General features: G+C 44.6%; 1 protein-coding gene and 1 pseudogene across 14 annotated transcripts in view; both read right to left on the reverse strand.

Moving 5' to 3' along the window:
• The window catches only part of PROM1 (prominin 1), a 137,805-nt gene that overhangs the window by 6,712 nt on the left and 104,959 nt on the right, over positions 1–26,134 (reverse strand). For all 14 annotated transcript variants that reach the window (XM_047718940.1, XM_047718949.1, XM_047718941.1 and 11 more), the window contains 12 exons: positions 25,110–25,173; positions 22,091–22,250; positions 19,706–19,858; positions 14,000–14,123; positions 11,487–11,590; positions 9,871–9,955; positions 8,149–8,295; positions 7,270–7,341; positions 6,150–6,242; positions 4,081–4,134; positions 1,968–2,048; positions 1,810–1,878 (listed from right to left, as the gene is read on the reverse strand). In XM_047718940.1, coding sequence (XP_047574896.1) covers positions 1,810–1,878; positions 1,968–2,048; positions 4,081–4,134; positions 6,150–6,242; positions 7,270–7,341; positions 8,149–8,295; positions 9,871–9,955; positions 11,487–11,590; positions 14,000–14,123; positions 19,706–19,858; positions 22,091–22,250; positions 25,110–25,173 — 1,206 coding nt within the window. The remainder of the gene's footprint in view (positions 1–1,809; positions 1,879–1,967; positions 2,049–4,080; positions 4,135–6,149; positions 6,243–7,269; positions 7,342–8,148; positions 8,296–9,870; positions 9,956–11,486; positions 11,591–13,999; positions 14,124–19,705; positions 19,859–22,090; positions 22,251–25,109; positions 25,174–26,134) is intronic.
• LOC125094590 (uncharacterized) lies at positions 21,820–21,913 on the reverse strand (annotated as a pseudogene).

Genomic DNA, 26,134 nt, shown 5'->3' on the forward strand with positions numbered 1-26,134 from the left:
GGGGCTCGATTTCAGGACCCTGGGGTCATGACCTGAGCTGAAGGCAGAGGCTTTAACCCACTGAATCACCCAGGTGCCCTTAACGACCTCATTTTTACCAAACTCAGACAATCCTGTACACTCTCCTTCTAGGCTTTTTAACGGTTGGTTTTACAAAAAGCGGGGTAGGAGCCATATTCGGTATTTTTTCTGCATCTTATTTTTCTCTCTTATTTCTACCCTGTGAAAATCTCTCCTAGTCCCCTGGCATAACTCTGATCTACTTTGTACCAAAGGCCAACTAATATACCCACGGTGTGGCTCTTGTATGACTTAACCATTCCTGTCCAGATTCACTTGGGTTTTCTGGCATTTGCTTCATATTCTCGGTATGAATGTGACCAAACTGTGGTTCCTTTGTCTGGTGGAGGAAACGCACAGTGTCGAGTGGCCACGGTGGCGATGATGATAATGCATTTCTTCTGCCCCTACTCACCTGTGTGTGCATGCCCTTTGCCCCAGCCCTGAGAAGACCCTGAGGTCTTCACATCTGGGAGGCAAGAGGAGGTGTCAGCATAGACATCAGAAAGCTGAGCCTTGAAGGAGAACCAGGCTCAGGGCCCAGATGGTGGGGACTGGAGGTGGGGACGGTGGAGGGGGAGATGACACAGTGGGAATCACATGGAGAAAGGTGAACATTTCAGAGAGTCAAGCAGTTGGGTGTGGCTCTAATATGGGGGTGGGGCAGCAAAGTGGGAAGAGATGGCCGGTAGTCTTGATTTATGCAGCCGAGGGCCAGGAATGGATATGAGACACTCGATGCTGCATGGGGTAGTCTAAATTTTCCTGAGTCCCTAGGCTTCTCAAAGCCTGTCTTGGCTGGCAGCAAGTAGTCATGCAACTGAAGTAACTCCGCGGTAAGCATCTCCCTCCCAGCCCCTGCCCCAGTGGAATAACCCTCAGAGGCAAGTGGACCCAAAGCCCAAGATGACAAAAGGCATTTTCCAAGCCATTAAACTCCATGGGTCGGTTGCTGGGAGCAATATGCTGCCTTAAAACCACACTACTCCTAACTTCCTCTTCTAATGTATTCACAGAGACCCAACTGTTATGGACAGAATCAGGTCCCCCAAAAGTTCATGTGTTAAAGTCCTACCCCTTGGATTCTTGGAATGTGACTGGAATGTGCAGGTAGGGTCTTTGAAGAGGCATTTCAGTTCAAATGAAGTCATTAGGGTGAGTCCTAATCCAATATAACTGGTGCCTTTGTAAAAGAAGAGAAAATTCGGGCACAGACATGCATAGAGGGATGACCATGTGAAGACACAGGGAGAAGACCACCACCTACAAGCCAAGGAGAGAGGCCTCTGAAGAAACCCACCCTGCTGACACCTTGATCCTGAACTTCCAGCCTCCAGAATTGTGAAAAAACAAACTTCTGTACCTCAAGCCACCCCAAGTAGACTCATATAACAACTACCTGACAGGCTTGGAGGAACACACCACCTATACTACAAAGAGAACTCACAGTTCACTGGGGAGACAGAGTCAAGTGTGGCAGGAACCCCCATATGGTGAGCAAAGCAGCTGGGGGTAAAACTGAGGGGGTATGTTCTCCAAGTTGGTTGGCAGGTCTGAGAAGGAGTCCAGTGTGGATGACACATGCTGAGTCTTTGGACCCCCACTCCTCATGGTCCCCATGTTCAAGGTCCTTTGCTTATCTCCTACTCAATTACTAGGAATTTAACTTTATTTCCTCCTGATTTTATCCTAGAACATGACTGTCCTAACACATGGCCCTCTTACGTTCCTTAAAGATAAACTACTTACTGAAATCTTGACCCACTGGAGATAGTGTTCAAAGTATCCTATTATCGTGTTCCCGTACTTTGTACTTTCCTGGAAAGAAATCAGAGAGTAGTAAAATCATTAAGAGGACTATCCCATACTCTCTGTGGCCACGTGGTGATGGGCTCACGCCCACTTACTTCAACAATAACTGAGGAGATGCGAGTTTTGAGGAAGTCCTGAGCAGAATCCAGAGAGGAAAGGATATTGGCCACTTTCACCTGGAAAACACAGCAATGGACAGGGTATCAAGTGATGAAGGGATTTAACGAAAGGGCATGTGGATACAAGTGCTGTTACCTGCGCCCCACACCACAGACTTGTTAGTTAAGAAGACCACAGAACCAGCCCAGCCCTCTGAGGGCAGGGGAATGAGAGGAGTATGTGACAAGCACTCACTTTGTTCCAGACACTGGGCCAAGCTCTTAATCCAAGTCACCTCATTGAGTCTAAGATTCCCCCACCTTATCCACAATTTCCTTCACTAGGGGTCCAGGCACAGATGATCCTCCTTCAGATGTATGGTCAGAAGGTCAATAGTAGCTAACACTCCGTCACATACGTACATCATTCCCCTCACTTCGTCCCATCACTCAGGCGTTTCATCATCTCACATCATCATGGGAAGAAGGGGGAGTTCAGCACGGTAAGATATTTTGAGCAAGAAACCTCATTCACATAACTTCCATTCCAATATATTGTTTTAATTGTTCTATTTTATTATTGATTATCATTGCTACTACCCTCTTGTTATGCCTAATTTATCACTTCAACTTTATCAGAGCTGTGTATGTATGGGGAAAAAAACGTAAGTACAATAGGGTTCAGTACCCCCTGTGGTTTCAAGCCTCCCCTGAATACATTCCCCAAGGTTGGAGGAGGGGGCCCTCCGGTATACACAGGCTGTCGGAAGGCATTGTGTAGGCTACCTTCACAGAGGATGTAGCTGACCCTGCTTGATGTCACCAGGCTGAGGACACAAAACCTGGGATTGTACCTACGTATTTCACACAGATAAGAATCCCCACGAGGCAACTTGGGTCAAGAGCTGATTTCCACCCCAATTCGCCCCCACACTGGCCCCTTGTGAAGGGCAAGGCATAGCTGCACACCGTCACCCTGAACAAAGGAGGCATAGGACAGTAAGAGACCAGGGTGCAGTCCCCAGTCTGTCTCCAGCTCCCCTTGCCACGGGACAAAGGTGATTAGAGGTATAGCAATGGTCCCCAAGCAGAGGAAACCTACAGGAATAGTCTTTGAGGCACTCAGGGTCTTAGTATATCAATCAAGTAGCAGGCTCAGTGTTGCTCAGTGATCATACCAGCTACAAATGAAGGAGCTCACGGTTCACAGGGGAGACCCATGTGGCAAGAAACCCTGTGACAAAGGTCTGCAAAGGCAGCTGTGAGGAAAGTGCAAGGAAGACCATGGAGTTTTCCGTTGTGGCTGACATCCCAAACCTCTCATGGGCAGCTTATTCTGCTCAGTAAGGAAATATTTTCTGAGTTGCCTATTGGCACTGAGGATACAAGATGCACACAGCACAGCCATAGAGCTCCGTTTCTGCTGTGGGGGTGTCTGTGGTCCGAGGTAGACCCCTGTGGTCCTGAGCGCTGATACCTTCCTAGGCCTCGCTTCTTATAGGATAGGGACTTATTCTCGGGGTGTGGGGCATACGTCCCCACCCCATGATGACAGTTCTGGCCACGTCATGTCACTTGCTCTGGGCCAACAGAACATAGGCAGAATGGCAGTGTGCTGGTTCTAAGCAGTCACTGAAAGGGCAGCCTGTTTCCATTCACCCTCTGATTGCTTGTCCTCTACCTGGAGCAGATGGGGTGGCCCAGACGGGAGCTGCTCCTTCAGGGTGGGTCTCTGGGTAGGCAGATGGGTGCAGAAGCCCGCTCTGGACCCAACAGCGGGAATGCCTTTGTGGTCAGAAGCCACTGGATTCTGCAGGCAGTGTTATCTCAGTAACAGTGACTATGCATCACACATCAAGACACAGCTTTTGATTGTGTGTCCAACAGGGCACCAAGGTGAGACATACTTGCAGAAAACAGTGGTAGGAAAACCCAGTTTGGCATTCAAAATAAGTAGATAGCTAAGACTTTTGTTTTTATGTTGTTTTTTTTTTTTATAAACATAAATACTTGTAAAATCAACATCTCTGAGAGTCTGTGTGTGCTTTTACGATAAGACTCCCCCACCTCCCTGACCCCACCAGGACAGGAAAGGAAAATAAGTCCTTACCCTCAATCCACTGCTTTTGAGTTGAAGTTCCTTGATGCTTTGGTAGATAGTGCTCTGGTGAACAAACATACATGATATTTTCCAACTTATGACATGAACCAGCAAGATCATATGCCTGTGTCTCCTCACCCCCCATCCCCACACTGTCAGCCAGTCATCAGATCTGACTTTACTCTGTAATGGTTTCATTCTAGAAAAAACAGCAGATGCAAGTAACGATAGCTCTGGTGTCAGGAAAGCTGAAGAAGGAAATTGGGATAGGTCTTCTAGAGCATCATGCCCCATGCAAGGTGCCAGAAAAACCTCATTGAGTCAGGTTTGCTCAAACTGGCAGGAACTACTCAAAAGAAATTCCGCCCAAACTGCCCAGAGTAGTTTAATGTGAATGGTTTAGATCAGGGAGTGGTAAAAACAAAAACCAGATAGTAAATATTTTAGGCTTTGTGCACCATACCCTGTTTGAAGCACTCAACTTGGTCATTTTAATTTAATTTAATTTAATCTAATTTAATTTAATTTAACCTAATTTAATTTAATTTTAAACTTTGTCCTTTTAGCTGAAAGCAGCCATAAATCATCTGTAAATAAGATGGCATGGCTGTGTTCCAATAAAACTTTATAAAAACAAACAAAAGACTGGATTTGGCCCACAAATTGTAGTTTTGAGGCCATAGTTTCCTAACCCCTGGTTTAGATTTTAGGTCACATGTACAGAGCTATCTGCCTGTTTGCAGACGTGTTGCCCCAGCTCTGAAAAGGCCGATGAGTCTTGTGTCTCCTTGAAGGAAAGCATTTAAGAAACAAGGAAAACCCAGCTTAAAATTTTAACAAATCGGTGCTAGGCATATACAAGGAGAGTAGAAAATTGGCATGAGCATAGCATACAACAATCAGAAAATTCAATTTTCTTTGTGAATATGCTAATGAGTTAGAAAGTCAGAAGGGAAAAAGAGATACAGAGAGAGAGAGAGATGGTAAAACTCATTCTAGAAGGTTCCACAATCGAAGTCAAGTGGACTGATCTGCTTCTCCAAACCTGAGCAAGCCGACTCTGTAACAGGTTTCCCACACATGTGTAATAATAATTCCTGATGTTTACAGAGTCTCTCTGGAACACCAGCCCCTATATCTCCAGGAACCAAGTGACCGCAGGGCAGGATCCATTCCCACCCTTTTCTAATGAGAGATGGAAAGCCCTAAGACTATGTAGAGGCAAAAGCAGGACCTGAAATCAGCTCTCCCTGACTCCAGAGCCCATGTCCTTTCTCTGCTACAAACTACCTTTCTGGAATTTGGGGAAAGAAGCCAGAGGGCAGCAAGAAGAAAAAGATAGGGGAAGTCAGAACAGAGGCTACGAGAGGAGAAAGGAAACATTGCCCATCAGATCAGTGAACAGAGCTAAACGAGGCAGAGAGAAAAAGACTTACCCTTGCCTTTCCATATTTCTTGGCAGGGTTTGGAGAAAAAGAATTTGAGCATAGGTAAGTGTGAGTGAGTCCAGGGCACAGCCAGCAGCTCTCCAGTGAGGTGCCTGGCTTCCAGGGGCCTACTGAAGGCCAAGGGAACCAGAGCACGGTGTGTGGGCCAACCCCAGAGTTTATCTACCTGGTCACAGGCAAGTGGAAAAGGCAAGGAGATAAAGCATGAAAGGAGTGGTGACAATTGAAAATACGTCTTTTTTGAAACCCAGCTGTTATCATTTATTCTTTTTAAGATTTATTTTATTTATTTCAGAGAGAGAGAGAGAGAGAGAAAGTGTGGAGGGGAGGGGCAGAGGGAGAGGGACAAGCAGACTCCCTGAAGAGCTCAGAGCCTGAATTGGGGCTCCATCTCACGACCCTGAGATCAAGACCTGAGCTGAAATCAGGAGTCAGATGCTCAACCCACTGAGCCACTCAGGTGCCCCTGCTATCACTTATTTGTAACACAGCTCAGTTTCTTAGCCTGAGGCCAGCTGGATTTGACCCACGTGTGCGATGCAGATGCTTCATTAGTCTAAATGAAAGCCAGCCAGTGAGATGGGCTTTTGCTCTGGTCCCGGGGAAACCCCAAAGGTTGTGGGTTGTTACCATTGACTGTTCCAAAGGAATGACTTGGCCACGGTGAACTGTTCTAATAGTTTGTGCATTATTTTTCAGGGACTGTTTCAAACTTCCTTGGGGCTACAAGGAGAACAAAATAAACAAAGATCAACACCATCCTTCCAGACTCTGGAGCACTTTCTCTAACAGCATGAGCTCAGGACAGGGTAGTTGTGACAAGCTTGCAGCCTTCCTTGCACGCTTGTGGGTGTGGGGATTGCCAGGAAGGGCATCGCCAAGACACCCTATCTTGAATGATAGAATTATGAACTCTCAGTGGCCATTCAATGCCGTGAGGCTTTCCTGAGTGCTGGAGGCTGTGCTCTCTTTCTCACCTCACCATCACAGAGCTGCTGTAAAGTCCAATTTCCAGCAGCTGTATCCCCATTTTACTGATGAAAAACCCAAGCTCAACTTAAACCCACTTAAATAGTGTTTAATATATAAATGTGTAACAATTTTATTGCTCCCATTTTACAGACGAGGAAACTAAGACACAGAGGGGTGAAACATCTGGTCCAAGTTCTTATCATTAGGAAGTGTCTGAGTCAGGATTAAATCCCAGTCTTCGTCCAGAGCCCAGGCTCCTCATCCCCATGATCTGTTGCTTCTTGAAAGGGGCGCATTTGAGCCATTTAGTCACCAACAAGCAGGGGAAGTAAAGACCGGAAGTTTGCAGGGGTTGGCTGATGTCTTTGCCTTCCCTTATCCTCTTGTTACTGGTGATGCAAAGCACCAAATGGAATCTTCTCCTGTTCCCTACACTTCGAGAAAAATGTGTGTGCGCATACACCTGCATGCACATGTGTTTAGTGGTAGAGGGGTTGATGGGTGTAAAAGCAGAGATAGTTCTAAAGCAGTGAGAGCTCCACTACCACGAGCAGAGGTCGTGGGGCAGCTCCGGGGACCCTGACACCACCCTGGAACCACTCACGCGCTAACAGACTTCTGGGCCACACGGCAATGGCAGCTGGTGGGAAGTCTTGACATACCCAGGGGAAAGGCATTTTTAACCAAAGGTTACTTGTGGTGTAGGAAGTTAAGAATAGTATGGACATATGACATCTCTAACGATTACAGCACTTAGAACTGGACTACTTGAACTCACCAAATGGTCAGCTTTTGCTTCTAGATCACTTGCAAAGGCTAAAAGATTCACTTTGGTGGGAGCTTTACCCATCTACAAAAGAGGGAGAAAGAAAGCGGCGTCATGGCTGTGGGATTTTTTAAGTCTCAACAATATCTAATAGACAACAGAGTGAATTATGCTCCATAAAATAAGGCTGGAAACTCTTACATAGGTGACAACAGCTGCACTCTTATTTATACATGTAAAACCATATTATTTTTATTCAATTACATGATTCAACCATAAAAAGAAATCAAGTACTGATCTACGCTATAATGGAGATGACTCTCAAAAAATTTTAGGTTACATGGAAGGGAAGCAGTAAAGACCATTAAACACAGAAGGTCACATGTTGTATGACTCCGCTCTTATGACATATCCAGGATCGGTAAATTCATAGGAGCAGAACATAGATTAGTATTTGCCAGGCCTGGGAGGTGGGGGAAAGGGAACAACTATGTAAGGGGAATGAGGCTTCTTTTTTGGGAGATAAAGATATTTTAGAACTGGAGAGAAGCGTTAGTTGAGCAACACTGTCATTATACTATAAGCTAATGAATTGCTCTCTTTATTTTTTAAATTCTTAATTATATCTTAAAGATTTTATTTTTAAGTAATCTTTCCACCCTTTGTGGAGCTCGAACTCACGACCCTGAGATCAAGAGTCGCATGCTCTACTGACGGAGCCAGCCAGGAACCCCAGAATTGCTCACTTTAACATAGTTAATTTATGTTATGTAAATTTCATCTCAATAATAAAAAAAGGAAAGAGAAACAAAACAAACAAACAAAAAAACCCCAGAGGTATCTGCTGTTATTTTTTTCCCTCAAAGATCAAGCGTGAACACACGGCCATACCTCAGCCAAGTAGACGTTATAGTCTATGGTGTCTATTCCCGAAGAGCTGAAGTTCATCAGGTTTTTTCTCCCTGTTGCGTCCAGCAGCACAATGTTGTCAATATTTACATTCAGATTTTTAAAATCATTGCTTATGTTTCCAGCATGCTGCATGATAAAAAGAAAAGTTATAAGTAAACCCATTCTTCAAGAATGCCACACACTTTCACACATCAAAAGAGCAATGACACAAGACAACAAAATCACAGATGAGCATTTGACTGGCATTTCTTCCTGGTACTCTTCTCGCCCCTCCCACTCCTTCCCTGCATCCCTGCCTCCTTCCTTATGCCCCACACCAAGCACTGTGTGAGGAACTGGGATGCAAATAATATTCCATCTCAGCCCTCAAAGTCCTCAAAGGAAGAGGCAGTGTCATAATAAAGGCACACAAACTGCATCAGGACCCCAGGGGCAGAGAAGAGTCTACCCAGGTCAGTGTCCTAGATAGGGCAATGGAGAGGAGGTGGCTTCTAAATGGGTCTGGACAAATAGAGATTTTGAAAGGGGTCAGGCAGGCTGTATCCCAGGGGAAGGAGGCAGCATGCCCTGGACGTGCATAGTGAGGACACTTGAGATCACAGGGACATGGCTGGTGACTTTGGGTTGTCCTAGGGGGCAATCAGCGTGTAGTGCCTGAGTGTCCTGAGCACTCCGTTTCTGGTGCACAGAGAATACAACACATAGCATGATGTCAAATCAGCAGAGGGCATCTGGTGAGGGCTTGAATTATATTTATATAGACATGCAAGGAATATTTGGGGAGGATAATCAACACAAGACAAAATACAATACAATGCAAAATTTGTATTCAGCTTTTAAATAAACCCCTTCCTATTCAAAAACTGTCAGGCCATCATGGTCTCCTGGTTCCTCTGAAAGCCTTCTGTGATGTCTCAGTGGGCAAGCTGTGAGGTTTAGCCTCTTTCCTTGGTATCCTTTGGTATCTTCTTCCATTGGGAAGCCCAGAAGAAAGAAGGCTCCTTACGTTTTTTCCTATGAGAAGACCAAAAGGCCTCCAGGTATGGGAAGGGGGACAGCCTAGGTTCATGGCACCCTAGGCCTGACCAGCTGAAACTCTCTTGCTCTTCCTCCTGTCCAGAATGCTCTTGAGTGCGCTCTCCTCAGAGTCTTCAGGCTCATGACTTGGGGGAATGGGCTCAGGTGAAGGAGCAGGAGGAAGTCATTCCCTTCTATCAGCATCCATGGCTGTTGGGATGCTGTCTTGCTGAGGGCCAGCAGAGCTCCGCAGAGGCCCCTTGGAGTCCTGGGGCCATAGCCATGATGCCCAAGGGGCAATGACTGTGTGGGATGGAGTTCTGGGTGCCTAGTTCCCTCCTCAGGGACTGGGCCAAAAAAGGTGGCCAGTGTTGGAGAGCCAATATCCCTTTGTTCCTCTAAGGACACTGACACACAGCAAGATAAGATCTTCCCATGTCAGAGCATTCGAGTAGTCCACTAGAGAAACTCAGGCCTCAAGAAAGATAATAGGTTGAGGGGACAAGGAAAATGATGTGGAATTAGACAGAAGCGAGTGTTGCACAACCTTGTGAGTGTACTAAATGTCACTTTTAGATGGTGAATTTTATCTTATGTGAATTTCATCTCAATGAAAAAAAAGAAGAAGGCAACTGGATTGACTAAAGACATATGTCCATTTCCTGGCTGGCTCTAATTCCTTACCTCCTGAATGTTGAGATGCTCACTGATATTGTAGCTGTTCTCAAGCTTAAGCGTGGTATAGATGCCCTTATTTTCTTTGCAGTCACTGTGGGAATAAACAGAGAAATTGTGATCTAGAAAGGCAGCTGTACCTACCTCTATCCCCTGCTACAGATGGAGGGAGGGAGGCTCACTGTTTATCTTTTGTTTTGTCTAAATCTGCATGCAGAGAAGTGGCTTCTGAGTGCTGATGCAGGAGGAAGTCTCTCCTTGTGCCTACTGTTCCAGACTTCGTTCCCTGCTTTGCTTAATGCCCCGACTTTGGAACAGATACAGTAAGACTGGTAAATCATCCTTCTGTCTATCTCCTTTGTGTTTTTTCTAGTGCTATGAGGGATAACAAGTTCACAAACAGGGAAGAAATAAATTATCATTAAAAAAAACAAATAAAAGATAATACCACCTGTGTGTTACAGAGAGTATCATGGGCTTTATTAAAAGATTCTATCAAAGCCCTGCCAGACCACTTGTCTCCATATTTCCAAGGTTGAGCTTCACTTACTAAGCATATGGTTGGATGTATATTTTCAGGGCAGGATGGAGATAGGGAAGGGGCCACACCTATATCCAGATGGTCAGTACACCTTACTTGGCTTCACCTCTCCGTGCTTCTCTAAAATGTGCAAAATGCCTGCTTGACTGAGCTAAGAAGGGGAAGCTCATCTGATGCATGTCCCTGTTGCTGAGACAGCCACTTCCTGGAGGTGCCTCTTCCTTGTCCAGTCACCAAAGCCTTCTAGACTTAAGGTATGCCTGGGAGAAGCCACTTTCCCACAGCCCTAGGAGGTGTGAGACTCCTCCCCAGGAAATCCCTAGTTGGTTGGTGTTGTTGGAATGGAGAGCTTGAAACACTAACCACGAGGGGTAAGGCTGCAGAATTCTGTAGGAGCCAGAGTCACAAAGAGCTGGCAGGCCGGGCCAAGGCCAAGAAGATCGACTTTGTCCTTTCAGGCCAAGGGTGGTTTAATCGTGCACAATGACTCTAATTGATTGATAACATCTGCCTACAACATGCTGTGGAGAAGATCCTGAGAGTCTTCTGACTATGAACAAGACCACAATTGACTACCAAGGTCTACCACGAAGGCCACTCATCTGCTGTCTCTGCTAGGGGAACCTCTGAACCCTATTGAACAAAGAGGAAGTAAAACTGCCCAAGGTCCCCACAGCCTGCTTCCTGACCATAGAGTCAAGACTGGAGCCCATCAGTCAGCTGCTTCACTGTTAGCATGTCTGAGATTTAGACCCAATTGCTAACTTCTTGTTATATATGGCATTTACTTGGGGCAGCATGATTCCTGTATAAAGAGTTTTCAAAGGGTCTCATTAATACATCTTAGGGTCACCTTAACCAGCAAGGTCTAGTGCATACTGGATGGGGGACCTTGAGATATAATCATGCCAAAGTCTAGAAGGCTTTCAGGGGAAGGATTTTCTTTTTGGTCTTATTTCCACTATCTCTTTGTGAAGACAATAGAATAGCTGGTCTTATCAAGCTTAAAGACACTTTAAAAGCAAAATTCTCATTCTGGAACATTTTCAGTAGCCAAAAAAATGCATAGTGTTATTAATTCTACCTGTAAACTTGTTCAAAAGTGAGATTAATATCCGGGTTGTTAAACACCATGCCAGAGAGATAGTATTTCCAATTCTCATTTAGTAAATACGGTGTGTCCAAAATCTAGAACAAATTGAAAAAAGCTTTTTTAAAAGAGATACTTTTACTCAAATACACATACATATAATAAAATATTCTGTTAAATGTATTTTGGGGATTTTGAAGATCATGGTTTTCTTTATTGGTCTCCAATTTAAAATGTGAAAATAAGGGGCGCCTGGGTGGCTCAGTGGGTTAAGCTGCTGCCTTCAACTCAGGTCCTGATCTCGGGGTCCTGGGATCAAGTCCCGCATCGGGCTCTCTGCTCAGTGGGGAGCCTGCTTCCCTTTCTCTCTCTCTGCCTGCCTCTCTGCCTACTTGTGATCTCTCTCTGTCAAATAAATAAATAAATAAAATCTTTAAAAAAAAAAAGGGAAAATAATAGTGTGATTGGAATAAACTGACGACAGGTAGCATCAATAAGAATTAGTGAGCTACTTTTTTTGGAGAACACTTCACTTAGTAAGACAAGTACATTAGAAATGGGAGAGTTGACAACTTGATTCGGAATAGCCAATAGAGAGCCATAAAGCAGTAGGTCCACCTTTTTGCTACTTTTCTGTAGGCAAAATGAATTAAAACTTGCATACTTTCTCACTTAACATCATATATCAAAGATGGCTAATAGGTCATATGTAATATCATCTATATTAAGATGAGCTCATTAGTGCATGACCACATATATGCTTGAGGAATGTAAGCTTCAAAATATCCCCTATTTTATGGCATCTGGGTGGCACAGTCGGTTAAGCAGTTGACTTTTGGTTTCGGCTCAGGTCATGATCTCAGGGTCGTAAGATCAAGCTTGGCATCTGGCTCTGTACTCAGCATAGAGTTGGCTTAGGATTCTCTTTCCCTCTCCCTCTGCCCTCCTGCTAGTGCTCATGCTCTCTCTCTCAACTATAAATAAATCTTTCAAAAGGAAATCCCTATTTTTTTTAATTTTAATTTTAATTTTAATTTTTTATTTCTTTTTAGCGTAACAGTATTCATTGTTTTTGCACCACACCCAGTGTTCCATGCAATACGTGCCCTCCCTAATGCCCACCACCTGGTTACCCCAACCTCCCACCCCCCGCCCCTTCAAAACCCTCAGTTTTTTTTTCAGAGTCCATAGTCTCTCATGGTTCATCTCCCCCTCCAATTTCCTTCAACTCCCTTCTCCTCTCCATCTCCCCATGTCCTCCATGTTATTCCTTATGCTCCGCAAATAAGTGAAACCATATGATAACTCTCTCTGCTTGACTTATTTCACTCAGCATAATCTCCTCCAGTCCCGTCCATGTTGATACAAAAGTTGGGTATTCATCCTTTCTGAAGGAGGCATAATACTCCACAGTGTATATGGACTACATCTTCCTTATCCATTTGTCTGTTGAAGGGCATATTGGTTCTTTCCACAGTTTGGCGACCGTGGCCATTGCTGCTATAAACATTGGGTACAGATGGCCCTTCTTTTCACTACATCTGCATCTTTGGGGTAAATACCCAGTAGTGCAATTGAAGGGTCATAAGGAAGCTCTATTTTCAATTTCTTGAGGAATCTCCACACTGTTCTCCAAAGTGGCTGCACCAACTTGCATTCCCACCAACAGTGTAAGAGGGTTCCCCTTTTTAGCAATTTAACACAGCATGGAAGATAATGAAGTCCGGCTTGATGTATCACTATTATTTTTTATGAAGAGCCCAAATGGACATAATTTAACACATTGACACTCCCAATTTAATTTTCCTCAATCAACTGAATAATTAAAATACCATGACAACTGGTTACCTTCATAGTCACTCACCAAGTTTCATAACAGATCTGAGGTGAAAGAGCATATATAATAAAACAGCAAAACAGAAATAATCTTTTGAGAACCAGAATCTGGAGAAAAGCACCAGAAAGCCAGAGTGACAAGAGTGCCACACGGATCCAGACTTCCTCGTTAATTAATGACGCTGAACTGAGAGGTGGTCCCATAGAGTCCATAGGACGGAGTTTCAGAGGGAGAAGGTGGAGCCTGAATTCATTTCCCAACAGCCTCGTCAGATGGCCTCCAGGGACCACACTCAGCTATGAGATGTAGAATTTTTCAATGTCTTTCACTTAAATTGAAGGCCTCAAAGCATCGGCATGGGCAACTGTCATTTGAGAAACCCTTTAAAATGTCAGAAGCCTTCTGGGCTACCCCACCTTGGGAATCCCCCCTCCCACCCACCCCATTACAGTCCACATCGATGAGCAGGTCTTAACTTCTTGTGCTCATTTTACTTGACATTCGAAAAACAATACTTTACTTTTTTTTTTTTTTTTTTGCTCTGACAAATAGAAGGAATCTTAATTTACTGAATAAAACCCAAAATGCTCATCTTTTTGCCCCCACAAGATATGGGGAAATCAGTTTCCACTCAAGCCCTTTCTACAGTGGGCCCAGAAGCCATCCTCACCTGGAATAACTTCCCGTTTTGATACGGCTCACAAACCAGTTTTTCCATGTTTCCACCAATGACAAACGTGAGAACGACGATGGTCATCAATATCCAACAAAAGAGGAAACTGACTCCAACCCCGCTGGAAACCAAAACAAAATAAAACAGAAATGAAGTCTGGAATTCTAAAGTAAATTATTCAACATTCAGGGGCGCCTGGCTGACTCCTTTGGTAAAGCATGTGACAAGATCTTGATCTCGGGGTCATGAGTTCAAGCCCCAAGTTGGATGCAAAAATTACTTAAAAAAAAACCAAAAAAACTACAGGTCCAATATTACCTACCAGTACTTACTAATCCTACCTACACAGTGTAGGAAAAGGACCTAGAGTCTTTGCTCTGTGCAGGTTAAGTGAGCCCACCTGCTCCAGACTGGAGCCAGGAAACGGTAAGCACTGTGACCTTCCAGTCCCAGTCATAAATTTAAGGAATGCTCTTAGTCTCTGGACTCCTTGCAGCCCAGCACCATGATTCAGACATCGCCTCTGGAGTCAGGTGAGTGAATCTGGCCTTCTGCAGTTGATGCATTGAGTAGGGAGGTTCCGAGGTAGGAAATGTACCATGGGGAGTTTGAGAGAGGCCAACGTGGTTCTGCATGCAGAGGGAGGGCTGAGAGCTGCATGAACACAGCTCAGGAGACAGGCAGGGGTGCATGGGTGCAGGGGTACAGGGGATGGGACCTGGCTGGTCCAGGAAGGGGTGGCTGCTGAGGGCCCAGAAACATAGAAAGAGCATAACCCCGTTTCTCTCTGAGGAAGAACATTCTTGTCAGAGCATGCAGGACAGGAGGGACAGAGGCCCGCGTGGATGGGGCTACCACTGAGGAGGCTGCCGTCCATCCTGGGGTGGTGGGCTGATGTGGCTGGAAGCAGGGGACGGAAGAGATGGGACACAAGAGATGGACACAACAGGATGTGCAGGAGATTCTAGGCAAGAGAAGGCGAGGAAGGGCCCCGGGTGATGCCCGGGCTTGTCAGCAGGGAAAGGAGACACTGGTGCTGAGAAAGGGAAGAGAGGGTGGGATCTGGTCCTGCTCCCCGCAAGACGAGGTGTGGTGCTGGAGGGGAGACGTGTGCAGAGCGCACACGTCTGGGTTACAGGCTGGCACGAGGCAATCAGCTGCTTAGAAGTGACCACTGGTCCTTGGGGCTGGGACTGGAGGGAGAGGCAGCCTGGGCCCTGGCCTGGGAGACGGTGCTGCTTGAGGAGCAGGTGGTGGGAGGGCAGCTAGTGAATAAGGCGGCCAGGGAGAGTTGCAGTGTGGGAATGAAAGCACTAGGGCACGGGGTCACGGAAGGGAAAACAAAGGGGAGTCTGCAGTGGGTAGGGAGCCCAGGGGACCCAATCACTGCAGGGAGGGCACATTCCAGGGAACTACTGGAAGTCCCCTGGCTGGAAGCCTGGAGGCCACTGCTGACCAGAGGGCAGGGGAGTGGCCTGGGCAGGGCAGGGAGTAAGAAAACAGCAAATATCATTATTTCTAGACATCTGCGCAGGGGGAGGTGTGAGAGGGAAGAAGTGGTGTTAGGAAGTTTTCTATTGTCCAGTTTCAAGAGGGGAGAAAGCAGAATGTGTTTAAGTGTTGAGAAGCCAGGCTAGGAGAGGGGAAGAGAATGAGGACGAGGGAGAGGGAGGGCGAATCCAGGGCACCTGCAGGGCGGTGCGCAGGGGTGGGAGAGGAACAGCAGGTGGGAGGGGCCAGAAGGCAGACGTCCTTCTGCTCAAGGAACTGCGTGTGTCATGGATGCAGGGACGCTGGAGTTTTGAGAAGGTGTGTGATGGCTTTTATTTTCTCTGTGAAGAAGGAAGTCCAGGCTTCTGCTAAGAGAAGGGGAAAACAAGGAGGATGGATATATGAGTGGAAAAAGCCATTGCGGAAGGAAGGGAGGGGGAGAGGGAGCGAGGAAGGGAGGAAGAAAGAAGGAAATGGGGAGGTAAGACAGGGAAGCTTGTAGAACTCTGAAGGATCCATTTGAGGTGGGAGTCATAATTTTGTAGGAATGCCAATGTGCCCCATTGTGTGACCTTTCTCTAGGGTGCTCAGTTACTTGGATGGAGACACAGAGCAGACTCTCGACTGAGTCTAGGTAGAACAGCCAGATCATAACATTGATTGTACCATCACCAGTACAAACGGGAAGGACCCTCAGAAGTGTGTAGGCTGATGGACTTAAAAACATAGCCTCCCTTCTTGAGGGCGGGATTCTGCCCGGTGGACACACTTAAGGTGTAATTACAAATATTTGCCTGGTGTTGCTGGAATAAATAGCAAGGTATGCTCTCTGCAGGGGCCTCTGTCAGCCCGAGTTTCTCTGTTCTGAAAGGCTTTGGAGTTAGGGAGTGCATAGGGAAGGGGAACATGTGTGAAGCAAAAGCCAGTCACTATGGTTTTAACTGTGTGCCCGAGCATGTGCGGGCATCAGAGTTATAAAAATCATCCAAACCTTTGATAGGACACTTCAGACAAACATAGCTACTCTTAAGAGCTTACTGTTAGCATTCCCAGACTTTGTTTTCCAAAAATACCTCTATCTAGAAAAGGGACACACCATCACCCAAGGCCTGTCACTCAGAGAAGAATGGCTGAGAAGAATGTGCTTAAAGTGTTGTAAAGGAGGAGGAGAAGGAGAAGTAAAACAAGTACAAGAAAAACAACAGGCAACAAAGACCATCTGTGGCCAGCAGAAGTGAAAATATTTATTATCTGGACCTTTATAGAAATGTGTGCTGACTCCTGACCTACACGGTTAGTGACATGCGCGTAATCTCAGGATCCCTAATCAAACATCTTCAGGACTTTGTTCAACCATTGAGGGTAGCCAACCTCGTTCCATTTCAGTGACCTCAGGATCTCCTGCTCCTTGGTGGCTGACGTTTGTCATCCCCAGTGCCTCACGATTATAACTAAATGTGCAAAAATATGGCTTGTGATGTTTTGTCTGTAGTTGGGTCCTACTTAGAGTCATTCCCTAGAATGAGAATGACTTGTTCGAGGCAGTTGTTGTGTTTTTAGGGTCCTTGCTCCACCTGACAAACTGCTTTCTCAACTTGCCACCAGTGTGGCCCATCTTGTGATACCTGTGGCTACGCTGAGTATTAGCTTCTCTTCAAAGCTCCGGATAATCTGAGCACGGTTTCCAACAGCTAAAACTGAAAGTTTCACAGTGCACGTCAGTATAAGAAACAGTTTTCTTGCTGCCTGGGTGAGTTTTCCTTCCCTCGGGGGAGACCTTCCATGGGCCTTGGAGACAGATGTATGCTCCCCGCTGTATCCCATCTAGTCCCCAATATGCTCCCTGGACCCTTAGAAGACACAAGGATCAGAGCGGAGTCAGGGCTCTCTGCCTCTCCTCCCCCCTGATCTTTCACTAGGAGCGCCAGGGGGATAAGGATTCTTGGTTGGTTTTTGAAGAGACCATGTTCATCAACATATGGTGTTGCTGTTTTTAAGCACAGGTGGTCTTGTGGTTACAGCTGAACAAAATATACTCTTTCTGGTTCCTACAGGCAAATAAATGGTTTTTAAGAAGAAATTACATTTTTCTAATTGGTTTGACTAGACCAGCTCTACTTGTATCACTTTCCCCCTTCACAATTATCCAGTTGTTTGCCAGATGTCTCAGGAGATGGAAGGGCCTGCCAAACGCAAATTCCATCCTGAGGGGTGGGTGACCACGGAGCCCACAACCATCCTCAGGCTGCAGGCCACCTGAAATGCATCTGATCGGCCTTTTCCCTATAGTGTGATGAAGCCCATTGTTCCCAAGCCCCGGGCTTCCGTGTGACTTTGTCTCTTTAGAGCTTCCTTACTCTGCAGAGGTGAGAATTATACCCAAACTGAAATAATTTTCGTCTCCCTCCAATGGCTCATGACTCCCCGGCTTCTTTCTTCTTTGAAGCAAGTAGCACATATTTTGGTTTTGTCCCTTCAAAATGTTCAAATAGAATTTTACAGTAAATGCACCTGTTCAGAGCAATGTACTCTCTCCCATCAAGCAGTTAAAAAGGTGGGATCTATCGACTTATCATCAAAACACTGACAAAACGGCCAAGTACCAGGATTAGTAAAATCTGAACATTAAACTCATTTTCTATCTGTAACTGTGTACACTGGAACAAAAGCTCAGGGCAATATACTCTTCCTTGCTGCATTAATTTAAGTGTGGGCATGTGAGCAAATAGGCTTTTCCATGCATGGAGCTCTGTTCAGTTTTGTGCAATTTTGGCAGACTCCCGTGTGGTTAGCTTTAAGGTTGTTTGTAAGACTATTGTGTCCTCAGGCAGCTCTTTCTGCTCATGGGTCCTGTCTCCATGCTTTAATAAAACCACTTTTTTTATGGGGCGCCTGTGTGGCTCAGATGGTTAAGCATGTACCTTCGGCTCAGGTCATGATCTCTGAGTCCTGGAATTGAGCCCCACATTGGGCTCCCAGCTCAGCGGGGAGTCTGCTTCTCCCTCTCCCTCTGCCTCTCCCCCTGCTTGTGTGCTCTCTCACTCTAATGAATAAATAAGATCTTTAAAAAAAAAATCTTTTTTGCATCACCACCACCACCACCACCACCACCACCAACAAAAACCCACAAAAGGCTCTTGTGCTACAGTAATGTTAAGAAAGACTTGTACTATACAGGAGGTTCCATGTTTGATGGAAAGGCCATACCATCATGGCTCATCAACTGATTAATTCTCGTAGCGACCCAATGTTTGGAAAAGCACATTAATGCAGGACACTTGCTTGCCTGATTCTCTCAGCCTGGCACTAGTGATGGAGGCTGAGATGAGAGAGTGTGGCTGAGGTTTTGAGTCTCCATTGCTCCAGGGACTTGTTCTAAACCTTTACTTTCCTCTTTGAGCCCCATCACGCTCGCTGCCGCTGATTCTTGAGGTTCAGACTGGAAAAGAATGTGTCAACTGGGAAGCCACACAGCTACCTCTCTGGGGCACATTCAAAGCTTCTATCTCTGCTTCCTGCTTGACATTTCTGGCCCAACCGCAGTCACAGCCAGCTCATGCCCCACGTGCTTTGTCCTACCCTGGTAGAGTAAGGGTTTTTCGCTTGCTTGTTTGTTTCAGAACAACGAACTTGGATATGAATATCTCGGAAGCAGGCACAAATGCTCGTCGCTGGTACCCCACACCTTCTCTTATCACTGATTAAGGCTTCGTGTCTAAATCCTAAGGGTGCTGGGTCAGCAATCTCTTCGCTAAATCAAGTTTCCAGAGTTTCAGAGTAAACAAGCTAATGATACTGTTGACCACAGAGAACAGTGTCTAAGATCAGAACAATCCTCAGCAAGTTTCTGGTGAATAAATGGATGGAGGGAGGGAGGGAAGGAGGGAGGGAAGAAGAGAGAGAGAAAATACAATGGGAATCAAGATGGCAAGCTTAGAAATAATTTCACTACAGAGGAGCCACCACATAGAAACACGGTGTTTAAGCCTGTCTATCAAAAGCCTAACAATTTTGAGTTTTCTTCTACTTTTTAATGTGTGGTGGGATTTCCCACACTGACAGAAGCACAAACACAACAGGACGCCCACTCCACTGGAACCCAGAACACTTAGCCCAGAGGCCACTGGCTTCGTGTCATCTGTTTTTTTCCCTGCATTTCCACCACCCCTCCCCCACAGCCCCCTGACGGGGCAAGGAAGAGCAAACACTTACACCATGAGGAAGATGCCCCCGGTGTTCGAGACGCAGCCTCGTTCAGTTGGGGTGGAATGGCGGTCATGGCCACACGTGCCACACATCAAGCCCAGGTAATAAAAAACCACCACGAGTGTCAGCAAACAGCAGACAACCAGGCCACCCAGCCACCTAGTGAAGCAAGCACAGTGTTATTATACTTAAAAGAGGTTGATGTCATGATAACACAAAAGCTCTTGGGCTAGGACTGGAGCAGTCGAGTAACACTTTGCAATCAGATATCGGATTCCCCTGTTAAGGGCTCAGAGAGTGACATTGTAGCTACAAGAACCCTTCCCACCCCAGTCCTCCAACCCAACTGGCAAGAAACCTTAATTTTTATTTTGGTTTTGAAGAGCTCTGTCTCTCTCACTGGTCATGAGACTATTGCTTCCTTTCTTTGCTTCATTTCTGTGGGGCTTGTAAGCGGAGTTTACTCAAGTACTCCAAAGCTACTGATAACTGTACCCCTTTAGACCTGCAAGTTCTGTCAAGGTTCCTGAGGTGGCAAGCACTTATTATAATGATAATGAGATGTGGACAGATCAGGATGAGACAACAGATAAAGAAATATCAGGTTCTTTTCCCTGGTCTTTCTCTAAAATGCTTTGGGGTTGTAGGAATAATTGGGGAGGGGAGCACTGTATTCTTTGCTGAACCAGAAACTCTACACGGGGAGTGCACTGAATATTTCAGAACTTACGAGAGCATCCTAAATCAAGTACTTGCAGAATGCAAATCTTAATTTTGTATGGTTCTGTGAGACATTTTAGGATAATGGGCCCTCAATTAAGTCTTACTGGCATTCCCGGAATGTACTACAAACTTTTCCAGCAGCTGAGGAGCATTCAAGGGTAGAAATGCTTCCCAACCGTCCAAACAACTAAAAAATAAAGAATTTACTTCTGCAACAAAAGCTGCCACTGAAACTTTTCATTCAATTAAGAGCAATCTCAATAATTGTAAAAGCCACCTGCACCCACGCTGTGGCTATTTTGTTCCAGATACTGGAGAGGCCAAATCAAACAAATCACGGATCCTGGCCTCGGAAATCATTTGCGGTTAACGTGTGCTTCACCTGCTTGGTTAAATTTCTTTTAAAAATAAGCTTCTGGTTCTCAGGGCAGGGGGACCCAATGTGTAGACAGATAATTGCATGGTTCTTTCCATTTGTGAAACTCTAACCTCTAATGAGATTGTAAATTCATTGAGAAAGGGTCAGTCTTATGTTTGTCCTGACACCTGCTGGGGTGACCTAGCCACACGGTAAGAAAATGGCTGATTACAGGGCAATAACTGAGAGCATTCTCAGATGGGGGTTGAAAACCCTCCTCCCAAACATCACCACTGACCTTGTGAAGGTTATTCCACTCCCCTGAGCCTCAAGCTCCTCATCTATGAAACAAGGTTACAAATAGAACAGAACCCTGCAGGTTTTTTTTGTTGGTTTGTTTGTTTTGGAGTATTAAATGAGATATCATGCGTACAGCTCTTTGGATGGCAGGCCGTAACTGTTCCTGAATTGCAAGCAATTATTGTTATTATTTTATTATTTATCTTGGGTTCTTGCTTAATAAATATCTGAACAGGAATGGAAGTCTCTGAAATTTCCATGAGTCTGGGCAAAAAGAATGATTCTGAAACTGATAGGTGGTGGGGCTGAGCCTTTCAGAGAGGAGAGCACATCTTACCTCTCATATACTTGGTCCTTGAAGTACGTCCAGTCTGTAGGTCCACCACTCCTTAGCACTCCTGCCTGAGATGTCGTCTCCAAGGCCAAACCCCACTGGCTAACGTTTTCTAATGGGTCAATCCACAGCTGAGGAGCACAGCTGCTTACATGAACTCTCGAGTAATTTACTCATTTCAAAGATGTTCTTTCTCTAAGAACCGACCTTGATATGTTGATTTTATAAGCCAGTGAAAATTAGAATATTATCCAAATGCCCTCCTTAATTCCTTTATAGGCTTTCAAATCCTTTTACATATGTTAGATAGTTACAACTAGGATTCTAGAAGCCATTAATGACATCAGAATTGCAAATTATTGACTGTTTGGCTCAAAAACTTCCAGTCTTCAGTTTTTTTTTAATAAAAATATACATGAATTTGCATGCCATCCTTGGGCAGGGGTCATGCTATCTTGTATCATTCCAATTTTACTATACATGCTGCCAAAGCCAGCGCTCCAACTTATTAAATAAACATAAACTAGGGTTAACACATACCAAGTTACATGTTCTTTGTACAATCTTCTCTCACAACATGATCCTGGTTATCAGGTCTGGTTTCCCCCCTGTTCCAGAACAAGTTTCACCCCCTAGCTTGCCAGCTCTGGGTGGGGAGAGGGCGGGGGGCACTCACCTGTACGAATCATACTCCTCCAACGTGGGTAAATTTTGGTGGATGTAAGTTTCAGTGTCATTAATGTAACCCATGAAATTGGACAGCTTATCCTGTATTGGAATCTGCTCGCCTATATTTTCAATATTTGAACCAAGGGAATTCAAGGAACTTTTGATATCTGAAAGCAAAGACACCCAGGTTATGCATTTTCAAACCTAAGGGAAACAGAAACTCTGTTTTGGAACCAAAATGAAAAGCTTCAACCCCTATAAGTTTTCCCCATGTTATGCGTGTGTTTCAAACACGGAAAGGTTCTACAACAGCACGAATGTAGCCAAGACCATCAAAGAGCAATTACTTAGCAGAACAGCAAGCTATGGGAGCTGACTTTAATGACATGGTGCTTAAGTCAAGCCAGAGTTTTCTTCTGGTGCTTTTTTCACTAAAAAATAAAATGAATCTGGTGATTAAAGCCTATGGCATGCCTACCATGGACCAGGCACTTTTATAAATGTTAACTCATTTATTTCACTGAGGTAGATCTTCTTCCTATTTTGCTAAGTGACCCTGAGGCCCATCGAAGTTTAATTATTTCCCCAAAGATCTTTTTTTTTTTTTTTTTTTCCAGAAAGCACTAGAAATGGGATTGAATGTCAGGTTTGTCTAAATCCAAAGCTTCCATTAAATGATTTTGAGAAAATAATTTAATAATAAATAGCATTCAGCAACACAGTATTTCTTCAGGAATAATTTTTTGAACAAATGACCCCAGGCAACATTTTTGTTAAAATTTGATTTGACTCCTACAAATTGAGATGTGTTAAAGTTCATCTGTGTTCCTCCTATGCAGACAGCAATGCATTCCCAATGGTCAAAGAGTTTCTATTAACATCCATCCTAACCTTTCAGAGAGAAGATAAGTTCTAATTTTTTGAAAAGGGTTTGTTCATTGTGATGGGTCCTGGTATCAAAGCTACCCAGGACACAGACAGCATCTAATTTAATGCTCACACGGGTCTGAAGTTGGCGCTACCACAGTGATTCTTGACATGGGTGTACTTACAACATACTAATCATTTAAATGTCCACTGATCCTGAAAAGGGAGATCAATGTCTTTGTAGAAGCAGAGACAAGACTAACTGTTCTCACAATGTGATCCCAGGGCTCCTGGTGAATTTTGGGTACATGGTAGCATGAATCAAAATGGAATGACATAAAATGGTGTGAATCTTTTTCAAAGGTTGTTCACACAGAGTTCCTAGGAGAAGACTGCTCTCCACAGTGGCTCTAGTCTCTTCTAAATGTACCTGAAGACCCCAGGATCTTCAACAAGCTGACTCAATGGGTCTCTTCTTTAACTCTTGGATTTCTGGGAGTTTGAGAGATGTGGGATGCAGACCTTTCCTCCCCTATGAACAGTTCCCTCAACTCAGAATCAGGTTCCTTCTGCTTCTCAGGCTGTCCTGCTCTCCCACACCACACAACTCCCCGGTCTTGACAGCTCGGGTGACTCTGTACCTGGCTGGTATCCCCTCTCCCCCAATACTTCCCTCAGGCCCCAGTTTGGATGTTGCTTCCTCCAGGAAGACTTCCACTACTCTTTCCCACTTTTTGAACCACTTGCTTATACCTTGTCATGTTACCAGAGTGTGGTAAATGACATCTGTGTACATGCCCAGTTGAAGGGCAAGGCGGGGATCATGCTTTATCCATCTCCCATTCCCAGAGCCCAGCAGAGCCTGGCACACAGTAGGCACTCAAACTATGTGTGCGGGGTAGGACCAAATGACCAAAACATGGGAGCTAAGGGTTCTTATTTGTTTTGGAAGGACATGAAAATAAGCAATTGATATTCAGCTGAATGGAGTGATTGATACTCGCCCAGACCTGGGAAAACTCTGGCTTGTGTTGAGGCAATGACAGTGTGCAATGGGCCTCGCTCACACATACTGCACACCTTGCTTTGCCAGACTTACAAGGGAGGGCTGCACGTATTGGCAGAAGAGGTCCAGAAAGGGGGAACAAAAAAAAAGTAAACACAGAAATTAGTAAGCAGGAGGCTCTAACGCATGTTAGCCTTCAGATGCTAGCATAGGAAAGCGTGAACTTTGTCTTTTATCTCCTAATATTTTAAAGTAGAATCTTAGGTGAAACAAAAAGGAAACCACAAAATATCTAAAGACCTGTGTGATAGGATAAAATACCTTTTTTAACCCAAAATCTTAAAGGGTTGAAAGAACACTATTAGGGAGACAAAAGTAATCAAAGACCTCTAACACAACATTTTAAAACCACTTGGTCAACAGAAAAAAGGAAGCACAGAGAAGATGCTTTAAAAGAAGAAAATCTCACATAGCTTCTTTAAGCAAATAACCCCCATCTATTTCCACTGCTGTGCATAGAACTGTGTGTACTGCACTCTTTCTCTGTGAATTCACCCCGAATACCATAACCTGAATACAACGTGACTTGATCATTTAAGACTAGGAGAATTCTCTCAATATCAGTTCTGCTCCTCCAAAAATCCTAAGCAACCTTAAGAGCCTAAGATACCATTACAGCAACATCAAAAAGCAGATGAACATCTTCTTAAAAAGACAAAATAAATCCTTATACATAGTATTCCTAGAAAAAAATGAATTTTAAGGTTTTTTTTTAAGAAAATATAATAATCTACAATTTTTCCCCAGGGAAACCAATCAAAATGTGACCTTCCTAGTTTAACCACAGTTGTCTCTAGTTCTGATAGCTCAGGATGAGGCCTGGTCACTAGAGTGTGGCTTTGACCTTGCCTCTCTCGCCAGCAGGACAATGTTAATCAGAATTCAATAGGATTATCATTTCTTAAAATCTAAATCACTGTGTGAAGGTGGCACAATTAAAAAGGTCTGAAACTCATTTAATCTTCCAGATCAGTGAGAGAAATTTTTTAAGAGAGAAAAAAATAACGGTTCTTAACAATACATTTTTTGTGTGTGTGCTAATCACTTAATGCTTAACAAAGAGAGAAACAAAATTTCAAACTCTGACTCTCACCTGATATGATGTCTGTGGTTTGATTTTGCACCATCTCAGGAATATCATTAAAGGATTTATAGCCCTAGAAAACAGTTCAAAGTAAATTGATACACATAGTGAGTAGAAGGGCAATTAACGAGGATTGACTTTTCAGCTTAGCATGGAGGAAAGAAGCAAAATAAAAATGCTAGCAGTCATCTTCTGGCTGACATCATCACTATATAGTCATTAAAAGATGACCAAAAAATCCCTTCTTAGAGAGGACTTTCTCTTTAAATTGAATCCATCAAAGACATTGCTAAAATTTTTTTGCTTTTAAACTGTTAACTCATGTTATCTATACTAGCGTTTCTCAGTCATGGGTGATTCGGTGTCCCCTCCAGGGGACACCCGGCCATGTCCGGAGACATTTTGGTTATCACAAGTATGGCACTATGTAGGAGGGACCCAGAGCTCATAAATATTCTTCAATGCATGGGTCAGCCCCCACCACAGAGAATCATCAACAGTGTAGACAGCCCTGCAGCTGAGGAGGCCCTGATCTGTGCAATATTCCATGTGCAGGCAGAAAGTGAGTTTCCAAACCAGAGCCGTATTTTCCAGAGCAATTAGAAAGTTAGACTTGGGATCTAGTCTCACCCAACACACAGCTTTTAATGAGGCTGAAGTGAAAACCAAAACAGCCATGCCAAGCTATGTCCTTTAGGGGATAAATCTGGGACAAGAGGAGGTCATTATTTCCAAATAACTCAACTGAACAGAGTGTTTTCTCCAGAAGGGTTTCACTGATGCTGGAACAAGAACAGCTACCACTCCTGTCTCAACAGTGACTAAGCCACCAGCACACAGGTGTTTGGATGAGTGTACATACACCTGACCCCACCGAATTTATCTGCCTTTGGACTTGAGGTCACCCATTGAAAGAAGTTCTATGGGAGAAGGGGCCTTACAGATCTCCTGGATCAACTCCCTCAATTAACAAATAAGGGGACACCAGGACACAAAGACCAGGAATTACTTCTTTCTTTTTTTCTTTCTTTCTT

Source organism: Lutra lutra, chromosome 2, assembly GCF_902655055.1.
Source record: "Lutra lutra chromosome 2, mLutLut1.2, whole genome shotgun sequence".
In the NCBI taxonomy this organism is placed as follows: Eukaryota; Metazoa; Chordata; class Mammalia; order Carnivora; family Mustelidae; genus Lutra; species Lutra lutra.